General features: G+C 36.1%; 1 protein-coding gene across 1 annotated transcript in view; it reads left to right on the top strand.

Moving 5' to 3' along the window:
- The first annotated feature begins 507 nt into the window (after window positions 1-507).
- Window positions 508-26,441, top strand: part of ATP9B (ATPase phospholipid transporting 9B (putative)) — a 506,373-nt gene continuing 480,439 nt past the window's right edge. Inside the window, exons 1-2 of the mRNA XM_044683481.1 lie at window positions 508-632; window positions 739-864. Coding sequence (XP_044539416.1) covers window positions 508-632; window positions 739-864 — 251 coding nt within the window. The remainder of the gene's footprint in view (window positions 633-738; window positions 865-26,441) is intronic.

The following is a 26,441-nucleotide window of genomic DNA, read 5'->3' on the forward strand; positions in this document are numbered from 1 at the left end:
CCACACTGCTCTGGGACTGGCGGGGTAGATAGGCCGTGTTTTCCAGATCGAAAAGGTAGCCTACGACTCAAGAGAGGGATTGCAGCAATCGCGGACCATTGTACTCGTGGCGGGGCTCGTTCTCCTGGTTCCAGCTGCTCCAGACACTCCCATCAGTCTCGGGCCTAAGAACTGGGAGACCTCTCTTCAATTCATTCATAGTACCTTTTCCACCGGCGCGCTCCAGGCTCTGGAAGGAGCGCATGCGCCCAGTCCATCTCTTTTCTAGATAAGAAGCGACTGGATGGGCCCAGCTTTCGTAGGCGCGTGACGTCACCAGGAAAGAGGCTGTAGGGCGGGACCTTCGTTCTCATTGGAAACTTCCTCAAGGCGTGCGCGTGCGAGTGACGCGCCCGTTCCCAGCTCCGGGAGGAAGGCGGGGGGAGTGGGGGTGAAGGGGAGGGGACGGAGGAGAAGGAGGAGGAGGAGGAGGAGGTGGCGGCGGAGGAGGGGGGGGGCGGCCGGAACATGGCGGACCAGATCCCGCTGTACCCGGTGCGCAGCGCCGTCGTGGCGGCGGTAGCCGCTAACCGCAAAAGAGCGGCCTACTACAGCGCCGCGGGGTCCGGGCCTGGGGGCGAGCGGCACAACAGGTAACCGCGAGGGCGGAGGCATATGCCCCCTCTCTCCTTCCCTTCCCTCCACCCTCACCCGCAGGTCTGGCTGCGGCTCCTTTTCTCCCATTTCCCTTCTTCCCAGACTTCTGCCGGTGATGCCCGAGGTCGGGACGATCGGGGTCCTTGCGTGGGAGCGGGGGCTGGCGCTCACCTGGTCCATCCTGAGCATCCCCGGGGCGGGGCCTTCCGACCCGACCCTTGCGGGGAGGCCCGCCCTTGACCACCGCCCTCCCCTCCCCTACACTCCCCCCCACCCCCTCCCGCCTACTTTCTCATCCTGCCTCCTTCGGTGCTGGTGCTGCTAGGCCTGCTTTGGTTTTGCTTTGAACCCTGAGTTCCGAGGTGAAGGTGGCCAGGATGTTGCTGCTAGTGATACTTAATTCATTTAACTCGGGGAGTGGGGACGGGTAGGGCATGGCTGGTGGGATTAAGCCCCTATATGTCCGAAGGGGAAGTTTATGTGATGCTTTGTGCTATGTGTAAATACTTAAAATTCTTCTCTGGGATATTATGTGAGGAAGGTTTTGGAAACGGTGAATGCATTCAGAAATTTCTGTATTGGTGAATCCAGCCCTAACCTTGCTATTCCTTGGATAATTTCGGAAAGGCAAAGGATTTTGAAAAAGTGGCAAGTGCAAAGAATAAATGGTTGGTTCCCTTTGGCTGAATTTACGAATATATTTGCCATGAATCTAAATAAAGTAATTAGTTATGTCTAAACACTTTCTTATTCGATATATCTTCGCCCAAAAGAAAAAGGTACATAAAAAATACCCAGGCCATGGTAAAGTTATTGAAGAGTGTTTTCTCACCTTTCTCAGCTTTTAAAAGGAGACATTATTTTCATTTAGCAATTTGTAGTTGTGAAATGCATTCAGAGAACAAAGTAGATTATGAGAATGATAATTCGTAGTCCCTTGGGTAAACTAACGTTTTGAGGTCCACAATGATTGGTGGCAGATTAATGCTACTTCTCCCTCCCAATAGAATTTTAGATTTTCATGGGACCATAGAGAAACCTACCTTTCATTTTGTAGTTAAGAAAAATGAGACCTAAAAGAGTTAAAATGACTTGTGTGAGGCAGGCACATCAGCTGTTAATCATGACTCCTAATCCATTCAATGTTCTTTTCACCCTATTGTTACCTTCTGCCCTTTTCCTATACTACGTCATTTATATCTCATACTTTATAACTTGACTATTTTTTGGTAGATGAAACTAGATGATAAACTAAGCTAAATTAGACAAGAAACTTTTAAAAAGAAAGAAATTGCATTTAGAGTTGATAATTTTACTTTATAAAATTTTAATCTTTCTCTACAGAGTTCAGTTTGCAAATCTTAACAGAATGAATTTTTGTAGGCATCTCTTAGTTAGAATCCCAACCTATAATGGAACCGGGCTTTATGTTTATGACCATCAGTGATTTTTCTGTTGATGTCCTTTTCCTCTTCTGAGAAAGGATTGGGAGAAGCATGTAATAGTAATAATGGAAAAATTCTTTGGCAGTGGCTACTCTACTGACTTCTTTAAGCTAGATTATTTTATTATTTACCTAGGTCTCAATTTGTTACTGCATAATCATAATTTTTTGTTGTAATGAGTTATCTACTACAGTACCTTTCCTGGTGAGTAAGTTGCACTTTTTGTTGATGTGTAGATTTGTGTCTGTGACTTGAAGATACAAAATATTAATTCATTATAGGCTCAGATCATACCTCTAGATATGTTCTTAGGTAACCTTTCCGAGTAGGGCTTCTGGCCAACGTCAAGCACCATTAATCCTCTTCCCTTTTGAGATTTGAGATGGACTGAGGGGCATTTGCTATCCCATCTCTGTTTTACCTTCAGTTTGAAGGACCAGGTATTTTTCAGTCCAGGTACAATTAGATTCATTTAAGTTTTATTTAGAAGGGGTATTAGGATTGGAGCTTCTACATTGTACACACACCTTGTGCACAGTGCCTGGCACAGATTATGCACTTAAGAAATGTTTATTGAATTGAATTGATTTATCTTCCTTGTATTCTGATGTCCAAAGATAAAACCTCCCATTTTTCACTCATCCTCATCCCTAGCAGTTTCTAACTGCTCTGCTTTTGACAGAGAGGACTGTAACTATTGGAACTCTCCAACCATGTTACCTCCATACTCAAACTCATGACTAAAAAAAATACAAAATTCTCTATCATTTAAAGTCCTGTGTAATCTATCCCCTTCCTGCTTTTTTAGTCTTTTTATACCTTACTCTTCAACACTGCCCTGCTTTGCTATTTCTCTGACAAAATACTCCATCATTCATCTCTGGACATTTTCTCTTGCTGCTCTCCCATGCCTGGAATGTTCTTCAACTTGACTTTCTTTAAGATCCCAGCTAAAAATCTTATCTTCCTTGGGGGAAGCCTTCCCCCCCCCCCCATCTTTTTGATTGTAGTGCCTTCTGCCTCTTGATTTGTTTCCTATTCATCTAGCGGATAGCTTTACTTCTTTTGTCTCCCATTTGTTATGAGCTATTTGAGGGCAGGGACTGCCTTTTGCCCCATTTTTAATTCCCATTGCTTAGCATAGTGTGGAATGTAGTAGGTGCTTAATGTGTGTTTTTTTAAACCCTAACCTTGTCTCTTAGAATCAATACTTTCTAAGGCAGAAGAGCAGTAAGGATTAGGCTGTGGGGGTTAAGTGACTTGTCCAGGGTCACACAGCCAGGAAATGTCTGAGGTTAGATTTGAACGTAGGACTTCCTGTCTCTAGGCCTGGCTCTCAATCCACTGAGCCACCCAGTGGTCCCCTTAATAAATGTTTTTTGACTGACTGTTATCATCATATTAGAATGAAAGAAATATGGAATGTTGGATTGATTATGAAAACTTTGAGATAATTAACCATCATATAAAACCCCTCTATATTGAAGAGAACCAGATTTATCATCTAATGTCCCCTTTTTTCTCCAAACTACATGTACAACCTTATCAAGACATTAAAGACCAACATAATTGGTACATTAAATATGTTAAACTTGGCAAAATGTGTTGAAGCACATCTTCTAGTCTCCAACTCTGAAGTAAATGGAGATTCAGAAGTTCTCTCTTAATCAGAAGATTATTGGGGCCATGTGAATCCAATAGGACCTAGAGTGTCTTATGATGAAGCAAAGTATGTGGCAGAGACCATGTGTTATGCCTTACATGAAGCAGAGAAGGGTTGAAGTGAGAGTTGCTGGAATCTTCAATAGTTTTGGACCATGAATGTATATGAGTGCTGGCTGAGTTATCAGTAACTTCATTTTGCAAGCTCTTCAAGGGAAGCTACTCATAGTTTATAATTCTGAAACTCAGATTTGAGCATTCCAGTATGTCAGTGACCTAGTAAATGGTCTGGTGGCCTTAATAAAACAGCAATGTTAAGTAGCCCTGTCAGTTTGGGGAACCCAGAGCACACAATTCTAGAATTTGCTCTGTTAGTTAAAAACCTTGTTGGTAGCAGTAGTAAAATCCAGTTTCTCTCAGAAGCATAACCCACAGAAAACATCCAAAAAGCTAACCTAATGCTTGGGTGGGAACTTGTGGCCCTTTTGCAAGAAGGTGGCTTTAAATAAGGCAGTTCACTAATTCCATAAAGAACTCAAATACCAAGCAAATAATCATTGCATCCCCAAAGCGAAACCTGCTAAGATTAAGAAAAAGTTGAACATGACATGATATAACACAAGGAAGAATTTTGCTTTTCTGGATAGAATTCCCTCTTTTACATTTGAGAGGATATAACTTTTTTCTTTTTCCTTTTTTTAAAAGAAAGACTTAAACAGGTGTCATGAAGAGCAAACTGGAATTTTATTTTGAACTTTGCTTTAAAGAAATAATGTGCCTAAACCCTTCCCTAACATACACAGATCTGCAAATCTTGCCTTATACTTTTAGAGATCTGACTTTTATGTAAAGATAGAAATAGCTTTGAATATTTTCAAATTTTTAATCTTGCTGTAAGATTCTTTGTTGTTGATTGTCTCTGAATTTTTTTTTTTTATATATTGGTTTTATATACTGGTTTCTTTGTGAAGCTGAAAAATAAGATAAATGGATTGAAAAATGCCAATTTTATTTATAAAATAAGGGTCCCATAGTTGTACTATGCATGAGAAGTTTAACAACATTGTTGGGCAAATAAAATACTAAGATTGAGTCTACAGGAGTATATATAAGAATATTGTTTGAAAACTTTATGTTTCTTTGGATTAGGAAAATTTCCAAGATTTTAGTTTTATTGCTCACTTCAACTGGAGATATTTTCCTTGATTATCATGGATAAGGATATTTTAAATTACTATTGTGTTGTGTGTACTCTGGGAAAAATAAAAATTAATATATTTTTGGTTGACAGTGGTTGAATATGCTATTTTAATAAAATATTATAACTTAAAAAAACAATTGTTGCCACCATACTTCAGGCATTCTTTTTTTATTATTAAGTTTACATTTAGTTAATAGTCCTTTCTGAAACACTAATTTTTACCATGTAAAGAAGTCTTAACAATGTTTTCTTCACTTTTAGAAAATTTTTTTTGTGGCATATTGCTCTTTAAGTTTTTAATAGAATTTCCCAATCAGTGTGTTTGGACTAAGGTTCCTCCTTCCCCTCCCCTTTTTGGGTGTTTCTTTGTGGCTTGTTCCATTTTGTTTTCTGAGATTGGATTATGTAATATCTCAGTTCCATGGTCTGTTCATTTAGGTATTTTTTTTTTTAGGTAAGCCATCATTTCTTTTAAATTCTTGGTTTTCCATATGTTAATAATTATGTTTTAAGTTTTAACAATTTTTTCTTTTTTTGTGTGATTTTTCAGCATCATTTTTTATTTAGAAAGCTAAAGTTTATCAATTTTGTTAATCTTTTCAAAGTTTTGGAAATGGTTCTTACATTCAGTTTTTCTAGTACAGTAGGAACAGATTCTACATATACTCAGTGCACTGAGTTCAGGTATATGCAATTGACAAAAATGAAGTCAGAAAGTAAATAAAATAAAAAAAAAACTTTAATAATACACTAAATCTGTGCCATTTCTTTGGATTTCTGGCCTGTAAACAAGTTGAGTCCACTCTGAAGCAGTGCTTTTGCTAGTTTCATTTACACTCTTTAGTTATTAATAATGCCCCAAAAGCACAAGAGTAGTGATGCTGGTAGCTATGATAAGCTTCAGAAAAGTTGTAAAGTGCCTAGTTCTGTATAAGAAAGACTTATTAAATAACGAGAGTTGCTATTATGCGAAATTTTCAGCTGGGTGAAGGGTCTTGCTAGTTGTCAACTTTTTTGGGGGGTGTCATGAGAACTTTGTGGCTTCAGGAGTTCAGTGCTGTGTAAAGGACTTGATACTGACCATGACTTAATTATTGCAGGGACTTGAGGTTGTTGGTGTTGCTGAAAAAAAAAATGACAGTCTCCCTTTAGTTCCGTTATCAGAAAGGAGAATTTAAACTTACCATTTTTTACTTAATTTAGTATCTACTCCTATTCCTACAAAGATATATTTCTTACTTTAATATATATGCTACTAAATGATTCATTCTTAGCTGAATTTATAGTTAACTGGATCTGTAAGCATATTAGTTTAAATTATCTGCTGGGCTTGGTCAACAATTAGGACTAACTTTCACTAAATAAATCATTAAAGTAATCAATTTTAACTATTCCTAAAATTTTATCCATTTCAATTCTACCTTGATGAAGCAACCAAATGGCGTAATTCTCTGGGGTTTTCTAAGTGCCCATAGTGTTATCCACTCAGTGGATAGAGAACCAGGCCTAGAGACAGGAGGCCCTGCATTCAAATCTGACCTCAGACACTTCCTACCTGTGTGACCTTGCACAAGTCACTTAACCCCCATTGTCACTTAACCACTCTTCTGTCTTGGAACCATTGATTCTAAGGTGGAAAGTAAGGGTTTAAGAAAAAAAATTGTTAATTCTTTGCTGATGTTTATTCATAATTTTTTAATTTTGTTGACAGTTCCTTTGTTTTACTCATGAGAAACCTGAGAGTTAGAGTGAGAAGTGACTTATTTAAAAGTGCAAGTGGCAGAGACGAGATTTGAACCTAGAATTTCCTTTCCAAATAAGAATTTGAAGGAAATGTTGGGTTAGAACTAGCAGTGAAACTAAACCTTTTGTTTTCTTGTGCATTTTGATGAAGACTCATCTATTTTTATAGATAATGAAATTTAGGTGCAGCTTTTTTTTTTTTTTTGGAAAGGCACTTGATTTCTTTTGCTATAAAAAAGAGTATTATCAAAATTACATCATAATATCCTTGAAATAAAAAATAGCTAGAATTTTGGAGATAGAATTTATAATTTGTTATAGGGATACATACACTTATTTTTCCTTACTGAGTGGTTTTAGTTGTTTTGGCTTTTAGGATTTTTATTATGTTGGGTTTTGTTCTAAGTAATAAGATTCTCGTGCTTATATATAATCAAGAAAAATATTTTTCTCAGGCAGGCATTATAGAAAGGCAAAATTGAAACTTAATTTTCCCTTTTATTATTAATTAATTGCTCAGAAATGTTCAATCTATCAGCATTTAAAGAATTTAAAGTTAGGTTGATTAGAATCAAAGTGAATTTAAAATAGCTGTATTTCATTTATGAACCCCAAATTTCCAATATCACATCCATTTAAATTATAGCCTTTCGAACACTTGATTTTCTTTTTGTAAGTTGTTAAATATTATTACTATTTTACCCCAGGCAGCCATGTTTTAGTCAAGATTTCTTCCTTTAGTGGCATTCTTGCTGTGAGTTTTGATATCTTCTTTTTTTGGCTTCTTTCTTCAATTGTTTGCAAGGATTTTTTTTTTTTAAGTTTCTAGGATTACACTTAATTGCCTGAAACTGATTTTCCCATGAGTGACAAACCAATTAAGTATGTATGACACCAAGCAACAAAGAAACTAAGATTTTATCCTAATTCTGGCTATAAAAAATCCATTATTCATTATCTTATTGTTTTTAAATACTGAGGTAAAATTTCATAACACAATGGGAAAATTGCTTTTGAAATAGAATAAATTGCTTTCCAGTTCAAAGGCTGCATTTCTGAAGTCAAGGTTACTAAACATGATCCTTGCAGTCATTATCTTTATTCAATGCACCACATTTTCAACAGTGAACTTGTTAAAATTATGAGTCCTGAAAGGATACAAATCTATGCAAAAACTTTAAGAAAAAGATTAAAACTTCATTTTGTATATTCTATGTTATAATTATATTACTATGTTACTATTACACATAATTATGCTACTACAAATGCTAGTATAATTAAACATACTACTTGGGTAAATGGAGTTTTAATTTTACTTTTTAAATTTATGTATTTCTAAATTCAGATTTGATGATATTAAGCTTAAATTTAAATGTCTCATAATTGCCACCTATTGGTCCTCCTTCAACATATAAGACAGAAAGAAATAAGCCCAAACCTGCCTCTAAAGAACATTTCACAGAGATTAGAACTCAATTATCCTTTACTCACTGTTGTTTCCCCCCCTTTCTCATAAGAACAAATATCAGCTGTTACTTCTTTAAATTATTGTATATATATAATTTATATGTATGTATTTATTTTCAATCAATAAAAATCTGCCTTTGTTAGTCATTAAATATTTATTAAGTGCCTACTATGAGCCAGGCATTGAACTAAGCACTAAGGATAGAAATATAAAAAAGATGGTCCCTGCTCTCAAGGAGTTTACAATTCTTTGGAGGGAAGGCAGAAGCATCATGAAGTCTAGAAGAATGCAGCTGGGTGGGAAATGAAGAGGTCACTGGCCCTGGGGTTCTTCCTAAATGGGAGGAGCACTTTACTCAGCCTGAGGATCAGAATGGTTCTAGGGCAAAGGGTACTGATGGAGATGGAGCATCAGAACTGACATAGTTTTGTAGGATGTGAGCTTAGAAAACCACAGTATCACCAAAGTAGTTAGAAAGAACAAGTCTTTAATCAGGACAAGGGCCTCCACATATAGTCATAAGCAAAATACCACACAAAGATAAGCTTTGGGACTCTGGGAACATTGTCTCAGGGAAAATGAACCTGGAAATGGAATTTTCCAATGTACTAAGAACATGGGGTCTTATATATACTCTGGGGAATGAAGGAAAGGAAACACTCATTGACTGGTTACAAGGAGTCTTGGGAAAGAGGTTGTAGCCTGAGGCTGGGATACCAGAGGGTGACTTAAGAAAGGCTAAGAAGTCAAAAAGAGTACTTAAGGTTTGAGTATTTTTATCACTCCTATTCTGGGTTCTTAATGGATATGTAATGGTCTATTGTTGAAAATAAGAGGAGGGTCAATCTGTGAACTCGGAAGTCAAATTCCCCAGGGACAATGGGTAGATTTGGGGTTTCCATAAAACAAGGTCATCAAGGATGATGAGGTTCCTGGGGATATGATGGATAAGTCAAAGGAGTACCTCACAGTGGGAAATGAAAAGATAGCTGGTGTGAATGTCATCTCTTTTTTCCCTGCCAAGAAAGAATGAAAGAAAAATTAAACTTCCATTACACAAACATGTATAGTGAAGCAAAATTTCCTCATTAGTTATGTCCTTTAAAAAATATATCTCATTCTGCATTCTGACTCATTTACCTCTTTTATTAGGAGATGGGTAGCCTCATTAGTCCTCTGGATTCATTGTTGGATGTTTTTCTAATCAAAGTTACTAATTCTTTCAAAGTTGTTTTATTTACTATATACCTGTATACCTTGTTCTCATTTTGTTTGTTTAACTAAGCTTAAGTTCATAAATAAGTCTTCACAGGTTACTCTGAAATATCCCCTTCATTATTTCTTAGAGTACAATAGTATCCCATCTCATTTATATAAAATAACTTGTTTAGCTGATCCCCAATGGATAAACAGTTTCTCAGATTCCTATTCTTTGCCACCTCAAAAAGAGCCCATCAATATTTTAATATATTCTTAGAATTTGTTTTGCTTAAGGCTGATCCCTACTTTCACACTAATTTCTCCTGGTTCCTTTCCCCTTCTATTTCCCTTTTGATTGAAATGTATTCCAAATCTAAACCCCCAATTTGTGTGTTGGGATGTATGTGTTCTTTCCTGCTTTGACTAGGTCAGATGAGTAAGATTGAAGTGTTAGCCCTTTCAACTCTTCTATGCTTATAGAGACGTATCTTTGGGCATCTGGATTCTATGAGATAATTTTCTTTAACTTTCCTATTTCTTTCCCTTTCCCTCCTCTTCACCTCTTTCCATTCTTATGATCAAGACGTAATAGAATCATTCTTAGAACTTCTAATTAGACTCCCTCTGTGATCCTTGATGTTAGGGTTCAAAGGGGACACATTTTCTCCATTTTCTCATTGTCAGTCCTACTGATTGGGGTTTGATTGGAGGCAAATGAGGTGAGAGTGAGGTGGTGGTATTGCAAAGCTTTATTAGAGGAAGAGAGGGCAAAAGGGGTATTGGTGTTGGTGATTTCTAGAAAGATCTCAATGGGAGAATATTATGGAGGGAGAAGGGGAACCGAAAGGTCCTGGGGGTCAAGGAGAAGTAAATTGGGAGGCTCAGGATGAAAGAGATCAGAAGAAAGGAAAAGAGTGAATACTGAGTGGAGTACTGATATGGCACATTCAAATTTCAGGGGTTTCAGTTGCCAGTTTACTTTGATTATATGGGATATCAGTTTTACTTTATATAAAAGGAAAATTTGCTAAGAGTCATTTATACAGTGCCAGTTTGCACTTTATAACCAGACTCGGGGATAATCAGTTGGAGTTCACATCATTTAGAAGGGATCAGGCCTAAGTTTATTGTCAGGTTCTGCTCGATGAATTATTATTCATGGATTAACGAACTGGGATGAGAAAAATGATTCTGGGATTATAGGAGGGTTAAACCACCAGACTGACAGATCAGACATGCGGACATCCTCTTGCTGGGCAGTGACAAAATTTAATGATTTGGGGTACTTACTTTATAGAGAAAATGGTATAGGCTAAGGGATTAGGTAAGCCTTTTGCAGGAACAATAGTAATGATTTATAAGATGGAGACAATGAGACAACAGAGTTTTCTATAGGATAATAAATCATAGGTAACATGTCAGTTCAACATGTCAACGTATGACCCAGTTTTGTATAGAATACTGTTTGTTCTTCTCACAGAACTCCTGCATCAGTAATTTTCTTGGAAGAACATCTAGTATTTGGGGAGGGGAAAAGTTTGCTTTTCTTATGCTGGGGAGCAGACTATGTGCTTTGAAATTCCTAAGCTATGGCTGTGATTTTACTGGGACCTATTCTCACTTACTAGGGGGCTACAGTTTATGCTAAAAACTGTCACCTCTAACTTTTGAGGATCATTTTAGTACTTGATTGGTGGATTACCAACCTAGGGTCTATCACTTATATTAGAATGTAAATAGTTATCCTTGTTTAGTCTTTTATAATTGTTCATTAGTGTTTAGCTCTTTGTGTTACACATACCTAGTCTTTTCATAAAAAATACTTGATAGTCTTCTCTTTTATTAAAGGTCCCCTTTTCTCCTCTTCTAATAGGATTATATCCAGGTTTGCTGGGTAAGTTATTCTTGGCTTAAAGTTATATATCTTTTGCCTTTGGGAATATTCTATTCCAAACTCTTTGATCTGGCTGCTCACTCTGGTGTGATTTTGACTGGCTTCTTGGTACTTGAATTCTTTCTTTCTGATTTCTTGTATCATTTTTATTTTGGTCTTGAATCTCTTCATTTAGGTTATATTGTTTCTGGGACTTTTCTTTTTGGTGTTTTCTTTTAGTAGGTAACAAGTGATACTATTTCTACTTTGCTATTTGGATCTAAGATAGCTAGACAATTTTCTTTTAATATTTTTTGAACTATGTCTTTCCTCATGGTGTTAACAATAGTTCAATGATTCTTAATTTTTTCACTTTGATCTGTTTTCCAGGTCAGTTATTTTTTTCCTATGATACCTTGCATTTTCTTCCATTATATGAAAGAAAAATACTGAGCAAAGCTGATTTTATTTTGAAAGCACATCTCACATATATCAGTAATCTGCAGGCATCCCCAGTATAGTCTGACACCCTAAGCTTTTGAACTGAAATAGTTTTTATACATGAACCAGATTACATAAATTTAGTTTAGAGGGGGTCTGCCAAGTGTGTGTGTGGGTCTTTCTTGCGAAGGTTTTCTTCTTTTGGAGGATGAGCACCCTCTTGGAGGTAGGGCACCCTCTTGACAAGTAGGCCAGGTTTGTCATAATTTCTTATCTATAGGGCAGATTATGTATCCCTCCATTCCAAATATGGTGGTAATGAGACTGGCCAGGGTCATTCTGTAGCTTCAAAGTCAAATAAGATAATAGCCTCAGAAACTCCTGGATGTATTCCAAGATACTGAAGGCATGCACAACCCTTGGCAAAGATATATACAGGGAATTCTTTTATTCATTTTTAGCGTGCTACAATTATTGATTATTGATTCTCATACATAGATAATCAATTTTCTTAACTAGAACTATTGCTTATTATTAAATTGATAGTTACAACTTAACACAATGCTGCTTATCTAATGGGATTGTACGCAGAGCACAACATTTTTTTAACATTTAATAATATTTATTTTTTTGAAAAGTTAACATGATTAAGCACAACATTTATAAAGAATCATCAAACAGTGAACATAAACTGAAGTTGCTTACTTAAATGATCATTAAAATTTTTTTCTCAGTCTTTTTACTTTCCCTTTGATATTGTTGTCTCATGGAATCATTGACTTCTATTTGGTCCATTTTGAGTTTCGTGGAGTTTGTTGCTCAGGCAAAGTTTCTACTGTTAATTTCCTTTCTGTTCTTTTTTCTAGAGCTCTTGTTTCTTTTAAAAAATTTTAACCTTCTATCACTTTGATTTCATTCACTGTCTAGGTCTTTCCACTGCTTCTTGCCCTAAATGCCACCCCAAGGCACAGGTGTCCTTAGCCTACTCTGGGTTTAGGCGTGGGGACTAGTAGTGGGGGAAAAAAACTATTACTTGGCACCTGTTCTGATCTTAGTATCATTGTATGGGTCTAAGACCTCTTCTTGCCCAGATGCATGACCTTTCTCTTTATGAGTGCTTTGTGTGGTATGCTCAAGGCCAGACTGACTCTGACTCAGTGTCCATAGACTTTTTTCTCTTTTTCCCATGCTGACCAGATCTTAGTTAAATGTATAATTGATCATCATACTTTATTGCTATTACTGTGTACAATGTTTTCCTAGTTCTGCTCGCTTCTCTTTGCGTCATTTTATTTTTATTTTTTTATTTTTCTAAAACTTCAATTAATTAATTAAGAATATATTTCCTTGGTTACATGAATCATGTTCTTTCCCTATCCTCCTCCCACCCTCCTCCTGTAGCCAACGAACAATTCTACTAGGTTTTACATGTGTCATTGATCAAGACCCATTTCCATATTATTAATATTTGTGCTAGGGTCTACATCCCCAATTATATTCCCATCGACCCATGTGATCAAGAAGTTGTTTTTCTTCTGTGTTTCTACCCCCACAGTTCTTTCTCTAGATGTGGATAGCATTCTTTCTCATAAGTCCCTCAGAAATGTCTTGGATAATTGCTGCTGCTGCTAGTAGAGAATTCTATTATATTTGATTGTGCCACAGTGTATCAGTGTATAATGTTCTCCTGGTTCTGTTTCTTTTGCTCTGCATCAATTCCTGGAGGTCTTTCCAGTTCACAAGGAATTCCTCCAGTTCATTATTCCTTTTAGCACAATATTATTCCATCACCAAAAGATACCACAGTTTGTTCAGCTATTCCCCAATCTAAGGGCATCCCCTCTTTGCATCATTTTACATAAGTCTTCCCAGGTTTTTTGTGTGACCATCTTGTTTGTAATGTCTTACTGTACAGTAGTATTCTATTAAAACATGTGTCACAAGTTGTTCAGTCTTTACCTGATTGATGAATACCCCTTCAGTTTATAGTTCTTTGTTACCACAAAAAAGAGCTTCTGTAAAATATTTTTAGATAGTTAGGTCCTTTCCTCCTGTCTTTGATCTCTTTGGGATTCACATCTAGTAGTATTGCCAGTTCAAAGGGTATGCACAATTATATGGCCCTTTGGACATGGTTCCAAATTGCTCTCCAGAATAGTTGTGCTTTTATATAGTTACTGTTATTTCTAATAATTATTGTTACTTCTTTAATATAGTTTGGAGTCTTTTCTTTATCCTGGTTTCCTTACTCTGGAAGACTGCTAGTTTGTAATGTCCTTATAATAAGGCACCTGAAACAAATAGTATTATAAATGTATTGTGGTCATTGAATGATATATTGGACATATCATCTTCTTTGTTCTGGACATCATCCTGGTTGAGCCCTATAATTGCATATTTTTGGTAGTTACATCATACTGTTAACTCACCTATCTAAAACTGAATCTTTTCATAAGAACTATTCTCTTCTATCCAGTAACTATAATTTTTAAAAAATGCTCAATGAAAGACTTTTGAACATGTCAGTTAAATCTCATCTTGCTTTATTTGCCCATTTTTCTAAATAGTTAAGATCCTCTAGGATCTTAGTTTGTTATCCAGCAGATTACCTATCCTCGTCAACATTATGTCATCCGTAGATTTGATAAGCATAACATCAGTATCTTTTAAATCATTGAACAAGATCAGGCTTAGGAAAAGAATACTGTGCCTTGCTAGTATAAGAGTGATTGAGACAGTCAGATTACTTTGTTCACTTAAATTAAATGAGAAAATGCTGATGCCTTTGTCAAGTGAGAACAATTTGTCAAAGGTATGAGACCCTATCAGTAAATAGGGTCTCAACATGAATCTATCAGTCATTGGGTTTATTCTAAGTGTGAGTAGTCCTTGAAAGGCATTAAATTAAATTAAACCTCATAGGAAGCATGTTCATATTGGTTGAGAATTTTGGTAATGCATTTTGGATCATCTCTAAATAGTAATCCAGTTGAGAACACAAGTATTTCATTTTCTAATAGTTTAGAGTGGAAGCTTTCTAGATAAGCTCTTAAGAAGGAATTTCTTGGGGGAGGAAAAGAACCTAGTCATGATCACTTTTCTCCTGCCCCTTGGTCCTGGTCTCCTCACCCCATTACTCCCCAGGAACTTATAAAAGTAGGAGGATTTGAACTTCTTCATTGACATCCTAACAACGTCCTTGGACATTGATGGCTAGGCACACTGTCTGTTTTGGTTGCAGAGGACAATCAATAAACATTTCTTAGGTGACTACTATGACAGACATGGTGCTATGTCCTAGGGATTCAAAAGGAGACCAAAGACAGTGTCTACCTTCAAGGAGTTCACAGTCTAATGTGGGAGACAACACTCAAACAAACATATAGAGGCAGCTATATGGAGGATAAATAGGAAGTAACTGACAGAATGAAGGTACTAGAAAAGATAAGGTTTTACTTGAAACTTAAAGGAAGCTAGGGAAATCAGTAGGCAGAGATGAGGAGGGAGAACATTCCAGGCAGAGAAAATGCCTGGAGCCGAGAGATGGAGTGTCTTGTTCATGGAATAGCTAGGAGGCTATTACAAGTATTCCCTACATGAAGTGATGCAGACCTGCTATTTATTGATAATACTTAATATTGCATTGTAAGTTATTCTTTGTATCCTTGCAAGTATGCAAATAGCATTATGATTGAATAATATTGAACAAAATATTTGTAAAGTGTTTTATAAACATTAAAGGGCTACATAAATGTAGGTATGATGATGATATTTAGTAAATAATTGATGGAGCTTACATTCTAATGAACTAACTATATGTGAACTACAAATCTGTTAAGCATGTCATTTGACCTTCACCTAAGTCATTGATAAAAATGTGAAGCAGTATAGGCCCAAGCATAAATAAATTTCTGTGGCACTTTACTAATCCCTTCCTCACAAATTGACATGAACTAATTAATAGTTGCATTTTTGGTATAGTCAATAAATTCTCAATACCATTTGAGGTTCTATATTGCCTACCAAATAAGATCCAGCCCCCTTAGTATGGCATTCAAAATTCTTTGAGGGAGAATAGGTAACCTATCAGAAGAGAGAGATGTGAAGTGAGGAAAGACCTGGATTTGGTGCTTGTCACTGGCACTGATAACTACTTGAACTTGGGCACAACACTTCACCTCCCTGAGACTCCTCTTATGCAAAAATACATGCAGTACTTACCTCAAATCATCTTACAAGCATTGTTAAGTTCCTATTATGTACACATTGCACTGCTGGGAATACAAGTGTAAAAGTAAGACAAACATCATGTAAGGATAAAATAAGCTATAGTAGGTAAACCTTATGAACCTTAAAGTGCTCTGTCACTGCCAGATTTTAAAAATTCTTTTCTGCCGTAAGTTATCAGTATAATTATCCAGCTTTTTCTCTCTACTTACCTATAAGCATTTACATTTTAACCAAACAATTCAGATTTCCTGTCAAAATGGCTGCCTGAACAGAGACTCTCCAATTAGCTATTGAAGTAAAAACCAGAAGTTAACATAAGATCTAATAGCGATATAGAAAATCCAATGAGAATCTATAGCAAGTGATTTCTACTACCCCAGAATTGCACAAAAAGTCAAATAGAATGGAAGTTGAAAAGGTGCCACCCATATAGCCAACACCAGGAAATAAGTCTGCAGCTGCTAAGCACAATTGGAGGAATGAATCCTTCAAGGCTCTGTGCTTGGTAACCGCAAGAATAGCAGAAAGCTCTTTTGAGAAAGATGGCAGAAGTCTATTGCCAAGTACTTTGGAAGCCGTCAGCAGTGGTAGTGACTAGTTCAGTGTGAGAGCATTCAGAATGAAAGAATTTATGTCCTTAGGGGTTCTGAGTTCCTTAGTATTTTTTCTTGAGATACTATGGAGAAGCCCTGAAGATACAGCTCTAGGAACTTCAAAAATCCCAGGGAATCTGAACCTTGGGAGGTAGAGATGGCAAACCAGGGGACTAGAGCTGAGACTAAACAGGACTGATTACCATACCCAAAAAGTTTAGGAGGGAGCAGAACCTGGTTCTGGCAAAAAACATCAGTTAAGGCACTAAAGCTTATATGGATGGGCAAACCAAAGATAACAGCCAGAATAAAAATTATTATAGATAAGACTAGAAGGATGAAGTAACTAACACTATAACAATGTTAAACAGAGACTTAGTAGAAAAAGTGGATTTCACAAGAATTGCATGAATACTGAAACAAGATTTTTCACCTGAGTTTGCTCTCTTAATATTGCAATAACTACTTCAATATTATTGCTTTCATGTGTATTGGTAGTCAATCCTATGTATTTTACAAACATTCTGTAGAGTCCATAGACTCCATTGGACTGCCAAAGTGATTCATGACATAAAAAGGATTAAGAATCCCTGATATAAGAAATGATGAAGCAGGAGATAAAAAGTGAGCTATAATTTCTCAAAGAGCAAATTGGAAAGAGAATAACTTAAACAAGAAAGTGCTAACCTTACTTAAGTGTAATGGATTCTCTCAGAATTAGACTAGACCAAATAGAAATCAATCACTTCATGAATCATCAAGAAATTAATATAATGAAATAAAGAAATGGAAAAAATAGAAGAAAACAAGGTATTTGATGTTTTTTAAAAAGTGACTTGAAAAATAAGGTAAGATTTATTTAATTTTAAGAGGAATTTAAGAATTATTTAAAGTGGGAGAAGCTAAGGTAGTATAATAGATAGAGCACCATACTTGGAGTCAGAAGGACCTGGGCTCAAATTTGGCTTTAGATACTTCCTAGGTGTGTGATCTTGGGCTACTTATTTAACCCTGATTGCTTAGCCTTTCTGTCTTACTCTCAAAAGTGATGTTCAGATAACTTGAACCTACATCCTTACAGCTCTGGAGGAAGAGACCATTTCCCAATTTAATAATATTGGCTTTGTGCCTGGTCCCATCTTTGTACCTTTGCATTGACTATCATCAAGACCTAGGAGGTATGCTGTCTTCACTGTCACCTCTTAAAATCCTCATTTCCTTAAAAACTGTTCAGATACCACTTTTTACATGAATCTTTTGATTTCTTTCAGCAGCTAGTGTTTCCTTCCTCACCCTCTTCCCCACACTCTCCTCACTCCATTGGATCATCTCTCTGCTACCTCTCTCTCTCTCTCATCTATCCATCTATCTCTATCAGTATTTTGTATATACTTATATTCCTGTTGTGTGTGGGATAATGTTTATAATGGCAAAAGTCTAATGGCCCTGAGTTTTTTGTAATTGCAATGAGTTTTACATATAATTACTCTACATGTAAATATACATGTACATATTTAAGATGCATGTAGTATATATGTGCATTTAATAGTCATAATTCATCCACATATATTGTATATTATAGATGCTCATATATGTTCATTCATTTCTTTATTTATCTGCCTTATTTAATTTACTTTTTTGTCTTTAACTCCTCATATTAGTATGTTATTGACATTCCTATGGATGTTTCATGTGATTGAAGATTGTCCTCAATTTTGTTACATAGCTTGTTTTAATGTAAATATTGGTTTTTAAATTATCCTTATTTATTCATTCATTCATTCATTCATTCATTTATTTAAATTTGCTTCATTTAAATAAAAATAAATTTATTTTATTTATTTAAATATTGGTTATTTAAATTTTCAATGTAGACAGCTTTAGTTAATATTACTACTTGTCAATTTTTTATGAGGTCTACATATTTTACTAAAATCATTTTTTTATTTCTATAAAATTACAGAATATTTTCATAAATATAACTGAATTTGAGGGCAGCTAGGTAGCTTAGTGGATAGATTGCCAGGCCTGGACTTGGGAAAGATCTAGGTTTAAATCTGGCCTCAGACTCTTAGTTGTGTGATTGCTTTCAAGTCACTTAACCCCAATTGCCTAACCCTTACTGCTTCTTCTGCCTGGAAATCAATACGTAGTATTTATTCTAATCCAGAAGATAAAGATTTAGGGAGAAAAAAACCTCCACAAATGAATTCCATAGATTTTGGATGGACAGAAAATTAGATAGATACCAGTGGTGTTTCTACTAAGAGTCCCATAGGAGTTGTAGGTTGTAATTTGATCCCTCTCTCCCAGGATTATCTTTCACCCTTCCACCCCACCCCAGTTTCCATTTGAATATTGTTCAAAGAGAATATGAAAGGATGGGCCACTAATGGATTATGTGAGGCCCTTTTTTATTCCTTGTGTGCTCTCTTTAAGAGTAGACTGAGGAGTGTGTGCTGATTGCTTCCTTGGCCTCACTAATATGGAAGCAGCAAGGATCATATAATTTAGAATTAAAAGGAATCTTATAAATTACTAGTCTAATGCCCATATTTTGTAGATAAGAAAACTTCAAGTTAGTGATTTGTCTAAGATCACATAGGCACTAAAATGGTAGAGATGAATTTTTAATGTTCTTTGAGAAAAAATACATTTATTTATACCTTTTATCTTTATTTTATAAAACATTAAAAACCCTTTCCTCAGCATATTGAACCTTTCCTTGTGACAAAGAAAAACACGTAAGAAAAAAAAAAATTTGTCTTAGTGATCCCTCCTCTCTGCCCAGAGAAAATTTGTTTTATTATCAGTTCTTTGGAGCTATCATAATTGCCCAAGAATTTAGGTTCCTTTTATTGATTTTTGAATTTATATTGTTGTATTTTTTGTTCTATTCCTTCTGCTTCTTTTCATCTTACTCATTTTGCTTCACAGAAATCTTCCCATGCTTCTCTGATTTTCATGTATTTATCATTTCCAACAGAACAGTATTAACCTTTTCTTTTTGCCATAGTTTTAAACATGTTTTCTAATTGGTGAGGGTCTGCTTTGTTTCCATTTCATTGCTACCCCAAAGAGTACTGTTGTATATTTGATTTTTGTCTTTAGTTCTCTTTATTTTGATTCTCCATAGTTTAAAAATTAAGACCAAATTTATATCAAAGAAGAAATTAGAGTAGTACCTTTTTTTCCCTCCTATTTTTCTCAAACAGCTTATATAATTTTTGAATTAATTGTTCTTTGAATGTTGAATAGAATTCACTTGTAAATCCATTTAGTGTTGGGTGTTTTTTAATCCTTTTGGGAGCTCATTTGTGATTTGTCCAATTTTTCTTCCCCTGAGATTGTGTTAATTAAAGCTTCTATTTCTTGTTTTGTTAATCTGAACATTTTGTATTTTTGTAAATATTCATCCATTACATTTAAGTTGTCAGTTTTATTGGCATATGATGGGGCAAAAAGGAATATGTAACATACAGCTATAGCTCTCCTTGAAACTTGAAATTAGGTTTACTCTGAACATTTGGCATGGTTCTATTTCTTAAACACCACAAAATAAGATAAAAGTTTTATTTAAATTCCATTAACTCTAAATTGTAATATATGAAATGTGAACTCTTCAATGAAAAGTAGCTAGTGTTTATATAGTTCTTTAAGGTTTGTAAAGTGGTTTATAAATATTATGTCATTTGATTCTCATGAGGTATATGCTAATATCATCATTTTACAAATAAGAAAATGAATGCTGACAAATTAAATGACTTGTTCAGGGTCACACAACTATTAAATGTCTGAAACTAGATTTGAACTTAGGTCTTCCTTGTTCTGTATATGGTACTTGATCCTTTTTGCTACCTAGCTGCCTTTCTGTTCCAATTCATTAATCATTAGAGCTCTGTCTTACCTAACTTTTATAAAGTCCTATTCAGATGTATGCCTTCTTTTTTTGTTTTTTGTCTGAAAGGTTTTGGAGAGAAGAGTGGGCTTTGGGTTCCTTTCTGCAGGGGTGGAAGATGTAGGTTCAGCATTCATCTGCAATGGAGGGAAAGGCAGCAAGGTTGGGAGAATAAACTCTATGTCTTTTAATTATTTCTATTTATTTTCTATGTAGCTTGCTTTGTATGGATCTGTTTGCATGTTTTCTCCTCTATTAGATTGTAAGCTCTTTAAGGGAATGGACAGGCTTTTTCCTTTTATATCCCTAGCATTTAGCACAGTGCCTGGTACATAATAGGGACTTAATAAATGCCACTTTATTGATTGCTGTGCTGGGGCCTTGTGTGCCTAATGGGATCTGGTTAGCCTGGGCCATGGCGGGGGAGGGGGCTTGTTCCCACAGTATTTGTTGCACTTGGTTAGCTCCCCCTTATACTTTGCAGCAAGGTTTATAACATTTCTGACTTAATTTACTTAGATTTATTATCTAGTTGACTACCAGGACTGTTCCCTCACGTAATCTTTAAAAAACATTTTTTTTTTTGCCATATTGTCCTAGAGAGGAAGTGAAATGAGGATGCCACCATTTTTATCTCTTTCCAAATCTGCTAATAATTATCAAATTCTGGAGTTAGAAGGTATGTCAGAGGTCATCTAATCTCAACTCAGTATATGAATCTCTGAGAAGTAGCCAATAGCTTCAGTACCTGATTGAATACTTCCAAAGATGTGGAGCTCACATCATATGGTACTATCTATACCAGTGATTCCCAAAGTGGGTGCCACTGCCCCCTGGTGGGTGCTGCAGCAATCCAGGGGGACTGGTGATGGCCACAGGTGCATTTGGGGGCAGTGAATAACTGTAGGGGGGCGGTGATAGTATGTAACAGGGGGCGCTAAGTAATATTTTTTCTGGAAAGGGGGCAGTAGGCCAAAAAAGTTTCGGAACCACTGATCTATACTGTTCTTGAACTTTATTTTAATAGGAAATTACTTATTCCATTGAATTCCCTAGTAACTTCTTTGCATTGGTCCTAAGTTTGTCCTCTCATGTCTGGTAAAAGAAATTTAATCTTTCAAAGGAAATATCTTCAAATATTTGAAGACAATTTTCATGCCCCCCAATTCATCTTTTTTCCCCTTGACTATATTCATCCCCATTTTGTTAGCCATTCTTTATATGACATGGTTTTAATTCAAATATATTTTATTTTCCCAATTAATGTAATAATTTTCAGCACACGTTTTCCAAAATTATAAGATCCAAAGTATCTCCCCCCCTCTATTCCCTCTCCTCACTTGGAGATGGTAAGCAATTTGATCTGGACCATACATGTATTATCAATGCAAGATATACTTCCATAGGACATTGTTGTAAGATCACACTCATACAAAACCAAAATCCCAAAATAAAACTGTGTAAATACATTGATGTTAAATATAGTCTGCTTTGTTCCACATCTATCCAATTCAACAGTTATTTCTCTGAAAGTGGATAGCATTTCCTATCATAAGTCTTTCAGAATTGTCCTGGATCATTGCTTACTCAGAGTAGCCAATTTTTAAAGTTGATCATTGTACAATATTGCTGTTGTTACTATGTACAGTGTTCTCTAAGTTCTGCTTATTTCACTTTGTATCAGTTTATACAGATTTTTCTAGCTTTTTTTGAAACCATCTTGCTTATCATTTCTTATATACCACAATAGTATTATCAACATACGCCACAATTGTTCAGCCATTCGTCAATTGATGGACATCCCCTCAGTTTCCAATTTTTTGCCACCACAAAGAGTGTAGCTATGAAATTTTTGTCTAAATATTTTTCATCTCTTTTATCTCTTTGGGGTATAAAGCCAGTAGTGGTATTGCTGGATCAAAGGGAATGCAATCTTTTAATGCCCTTTGGGCATAATTCCAAATTGCCTTCTAGAATATTTGGATTAATCCACAACTCTACCAGCAATACATTAGTATCCCAATTTTGTTACATCCTATCCAACATTTATTATTTTCCTTTATTGTCATATTGGTCAGCCTGTTAGGTGTGAGGTGGTACCTCAGAGTTATTTTGATTTGCATTTCTCTATTTAGGAGGGATTTAGAACATTTTTTAATGTGATTATTGGTAGTTTTGATGTCTTCATCTGAAAACGGCCTATTCATGTCCTATGACCATTTGTAAATTGGGGAATAGCTTGATTTATTGTATAATTGTCACAATTGGGCAAAATAGCTCTTAATAATTCCCTTAATTGGGGGCAGCTGAGTGGCTCAGTGGATTGAGAGCCAGGCCTAGAGACTGAACCCAGTTTGTCCTGGGTTCAAGTTTGGTTTCAGACACATCCTAGCTATGTGACCCTGGGCAAGTCACTTAACCCCTATTGCCTAGTCCTTACCACTCTTCTGCCTTAGAACCAATACACATAGTATTGGTTCTAAGGCAGAAGGTAAGGATTTTTCTTTTAATTGCCTTAATTTCCTCTTCATTAGAGGTGAGATCACCCTTTTCATTCTTAATTACTGTTAATTTGGTTCTCTTCTTTTTTAAATTAGATCAGTAATAGGCAACCTTTTGAACTTGGTGTGTCAAAATTCCCCAAAAAACTGAGCATAACTGAAGTGGTGTGTCACTTTGAGAAAAACACTATAATTTCGAACAAAAATATATAATTGTAATATATAACTGTATTTAATAAACAAAATCAGGTAAATATAGGTAGAATTGTCATGTATAGTGTACAGAGTGTCTACACTGCACTATAGCAAATGTTTCATCCTTGGCATGTGGCCCTATACTTCTCTGTATGCGGCCACGTGTCATCAAAAATGGCTACGCGTGAGGTGTGTCATAGGTTTGCCATCACCGAATTAAATTAACCAATACTTTATTTTATTTTTTCAAAATACCAGTTCCTAGTCTTATTTATTAGTTCAATAGTTCTTTTACTTTCAATTTTATTAATTTCTCCTTTGATCTTTAGGATTTTTCCATTTTGATCTTTATCTGAGGGTTTCTAATTTGTTCTTTTTTTAGTTGCATGCCCAATTTGTTGCTCTCCTCTTTCTCTTTTTTGTTAATATAGGCACTCAGGAATATAAAATTTCCCTTGAGTACTGCTTTGGTTGTAGCCCATAAAATCCTTTATTTTTAGGAACAAAAAAAAGAATCTCATTTATAATCTTTCTAATATTTCCTTAAAGAAAAATTAAAATGTTTTCAATTTTTTAGGGGAACTGTCAATTTTTTTTTAAACCTCTGCCTTCTGCCTTAAAATTGATACTAAGTACATTGTTTCCAAGGCAATTGGGGTTAAGTGACTCTTGCCCAGGGTCAAACAGCTAACAAGTGTCAGAGGTCAAATTTGAATCTAGAACCTTCTGCCTCCAGGCTTAGCTCTTAGTATATATATAATCATTATTTATCCTTTTTTTTTTTTTTTTATTCTACAGCGAAATAAGCTCAGTGCAAATACCTGAGCCTGAGCCTGAGACTATGGGATTGTGATTTAATGCCTCTCTGATTCCAGGAGAAGTGCCGAACCACATGGTCAGATACTTGACTAAAGAATCTGCATGAATTGCAGGAGTTCTATGCCAATACTTGAAGGGCTTGAAAATTGGAGTTTGAGTCCTGGAGTCCCAGTCTTTCCTAAAACTTTAGAGGACGTGGGTCCCCTCAACTTAAATTCCTAGTGAAGCACCTAAGATTGGCTATCATTTAATGGCTCATTCCCTGAGAAGGTGCAGGGAAAAATCGGCATTTCCCTTATTCCTCTATATATATATAGAGTAAATGGCAGTTTTTCTGTAGTCCTGGCCCTAAATGGGTTATAGCATACTGCTTAAATCGCTTTCATTGGGCCTTGAATCGAAGGCCTGTTTATTTCCCCTACATTTTTTGCACATTTTACATTTCATTCACAAGTTAATTTTTTCTCTTTTTTTTTTTGAATTTTATTCTTTTTATTTTTTTATTATTTCTTTTGCCAATTGATTTCATGCACCCCTGTGACTCACTTAGCCATGCATCCTTGGCTGACTTTTTCAGGGGATAATGTGTTAGTTAAATATTTTCCTCAGCGGGGTGTGTGTTAAGTTTTTATAATCATAATGTCTGAACTATAATCTATATTGCAAGTCAATTTTTACTCCTTTCGAAGTAAAGTCAGGGGGGTAATGTTAATTCTCAGAAGGAAATGTATGTTTTATAATCTATAATGTAAAGTTTAAAATTCTTTGAAAGTAATTTCAGGATAAGGATTTTGCCATCTCCCCAGAATCCAGACAACGAACCTGTTTGGTGGAGGCACCAAAAGATGCCTGAAGAGCCTTCACTGGATCATGAAGATCCAATTTGAACTTTGGGGCGCAGTTGATCTGAACTATGGGGTTGGATGCATTTATTTTGAATGGACAGTTTATGCCAGAAAGGGGGACTGCCCCCTTAATGGTTTTATGTCAATATACTGAACATTGGTTTTGTTCTTTCTCCCTTTTATCTCTAAATTATTGTAAACTCTAATTTGATTATATTTTCCTGATTCATTGGGGAGATTTATCTCCCAAAGGATCACAGGGGGGTAATGTGTTAGTAAAATCACCTGGGGTTCTATTTGGAAGGATTGAACCTCAATATAGTGTTTGACAAACTTCTGTGGACCTGTGGGGGTCCTTAAAACTACATTTCCCGTGGTCCAATGGGTTTCATGGGTTTCCTGTTTTGGATGACGTATTAAAGGTGAGGGACTATTTTAAGTAGGGGGAGTGACTTGGGACTTCCTCTTTAGTTACCTGAGCTCAAGGAGAGAAGAAGGTAAATGGCTGAGGTGAGGTTGGAATAGGTTTTTCTTACAGCTGCGTGGTCAGTTTATCTCTATCAGGATGGCTTTTATCAAAATACTATTCTCCCTTTTAATCTCGGCCACCCTCATCATTTTTAATCATAACAGGGACCAGTAAGGAGAATAAATCTCCCCAACTTCTGTCTAAAAATAAATGAATTCTGCCAAGTCCTACTCTTTGTCTCATATTGCTATAGAAATGACTTTGGGTTCTTGATGCCTTTTTTCTATCTTCAACTGGTGTTGTCATATGTTTTCATATACAAAGACAAAACATATTAACTTGGGAAAATACCACTAGGTTGGCAACGAGATAGATTTTTTTTTAACATTTATTAATATTCATTTTTAACATGGTTACATGCTTCATACTCCTACTTTCCTCTTCACCCCCCGCTTTCCCCCCACCCATGGCTGACGCACATTTCCACTGGTTGTAACATGTGTCCTTGTTCAGGGCCTATTTCCAAAATGTTGTTAGTTGCATTGGTGTGGTTGTTTCGAGTCTACATCCCCAATCATGTCCGTCTTAACCCATGCATTCAAGCAATTGTTTATCTTCTATGTTTCCTCTCCTGCAGTTCTTCCTCTGAATGTGGGTAGCGTTCTTATCCATAAATTCCTCAGAGCTGTCTTGTGTCATTGCATTGTTGCTGGTACAGAAGTCCATTACATTCGATTTTACCACAGTATATCAGTCTCTGTGTATAGTGTTCTTCTGGCTCTGCTCCTTTCGCTCTGCATCAGTTCCCGGAGGTCTCTCCAGTTCGCCTGGAACTTCTCCAGTTTATTATTCCTTTTAGCACAATAGTATTCCATCACCCGCATATACCACAGTTTGTTCAGCCATTCCCCAATTGAAGGACATACCCTCCTTTTCCAATTTGTTGCCACCACAAAAAGCGCAGCTATAAATATTTTCATACAAGTCTGTTTATCTATGATCTCTTTGGGGTACAAACCCAGCAATGGTATGGCTGGATCAAAGGGCAGGCATTCTTTTATAGCCCTTTGAGCATGATTCCAAATTGCCAGCCAGAATGGCTGGATCAGTTCACAACTCCACCAGCAATGCATTAATTTCCCAATTTTGCCACATCCCCTCCAACATTCATTTCTCTCCCCTTCTTTCATTTTAGCCAATCTGCTAGGTGTGAGGTAATACC

The sequence above is a fragment of the Gracilinanus agilis genome, chromosome 1 (genome assembly GCF_016433145.1).
Source record: "Gracilinanus agilis isolate LMUSP501 chromosome 1, AgileGrace, whole genome shotgun sequence".
NCBI lineage: Eukaryota > Metazoa > Chordata > Mammalia > Didelphimorphia > Didelphidae > Gracilinanus > Gracilinanus agilis.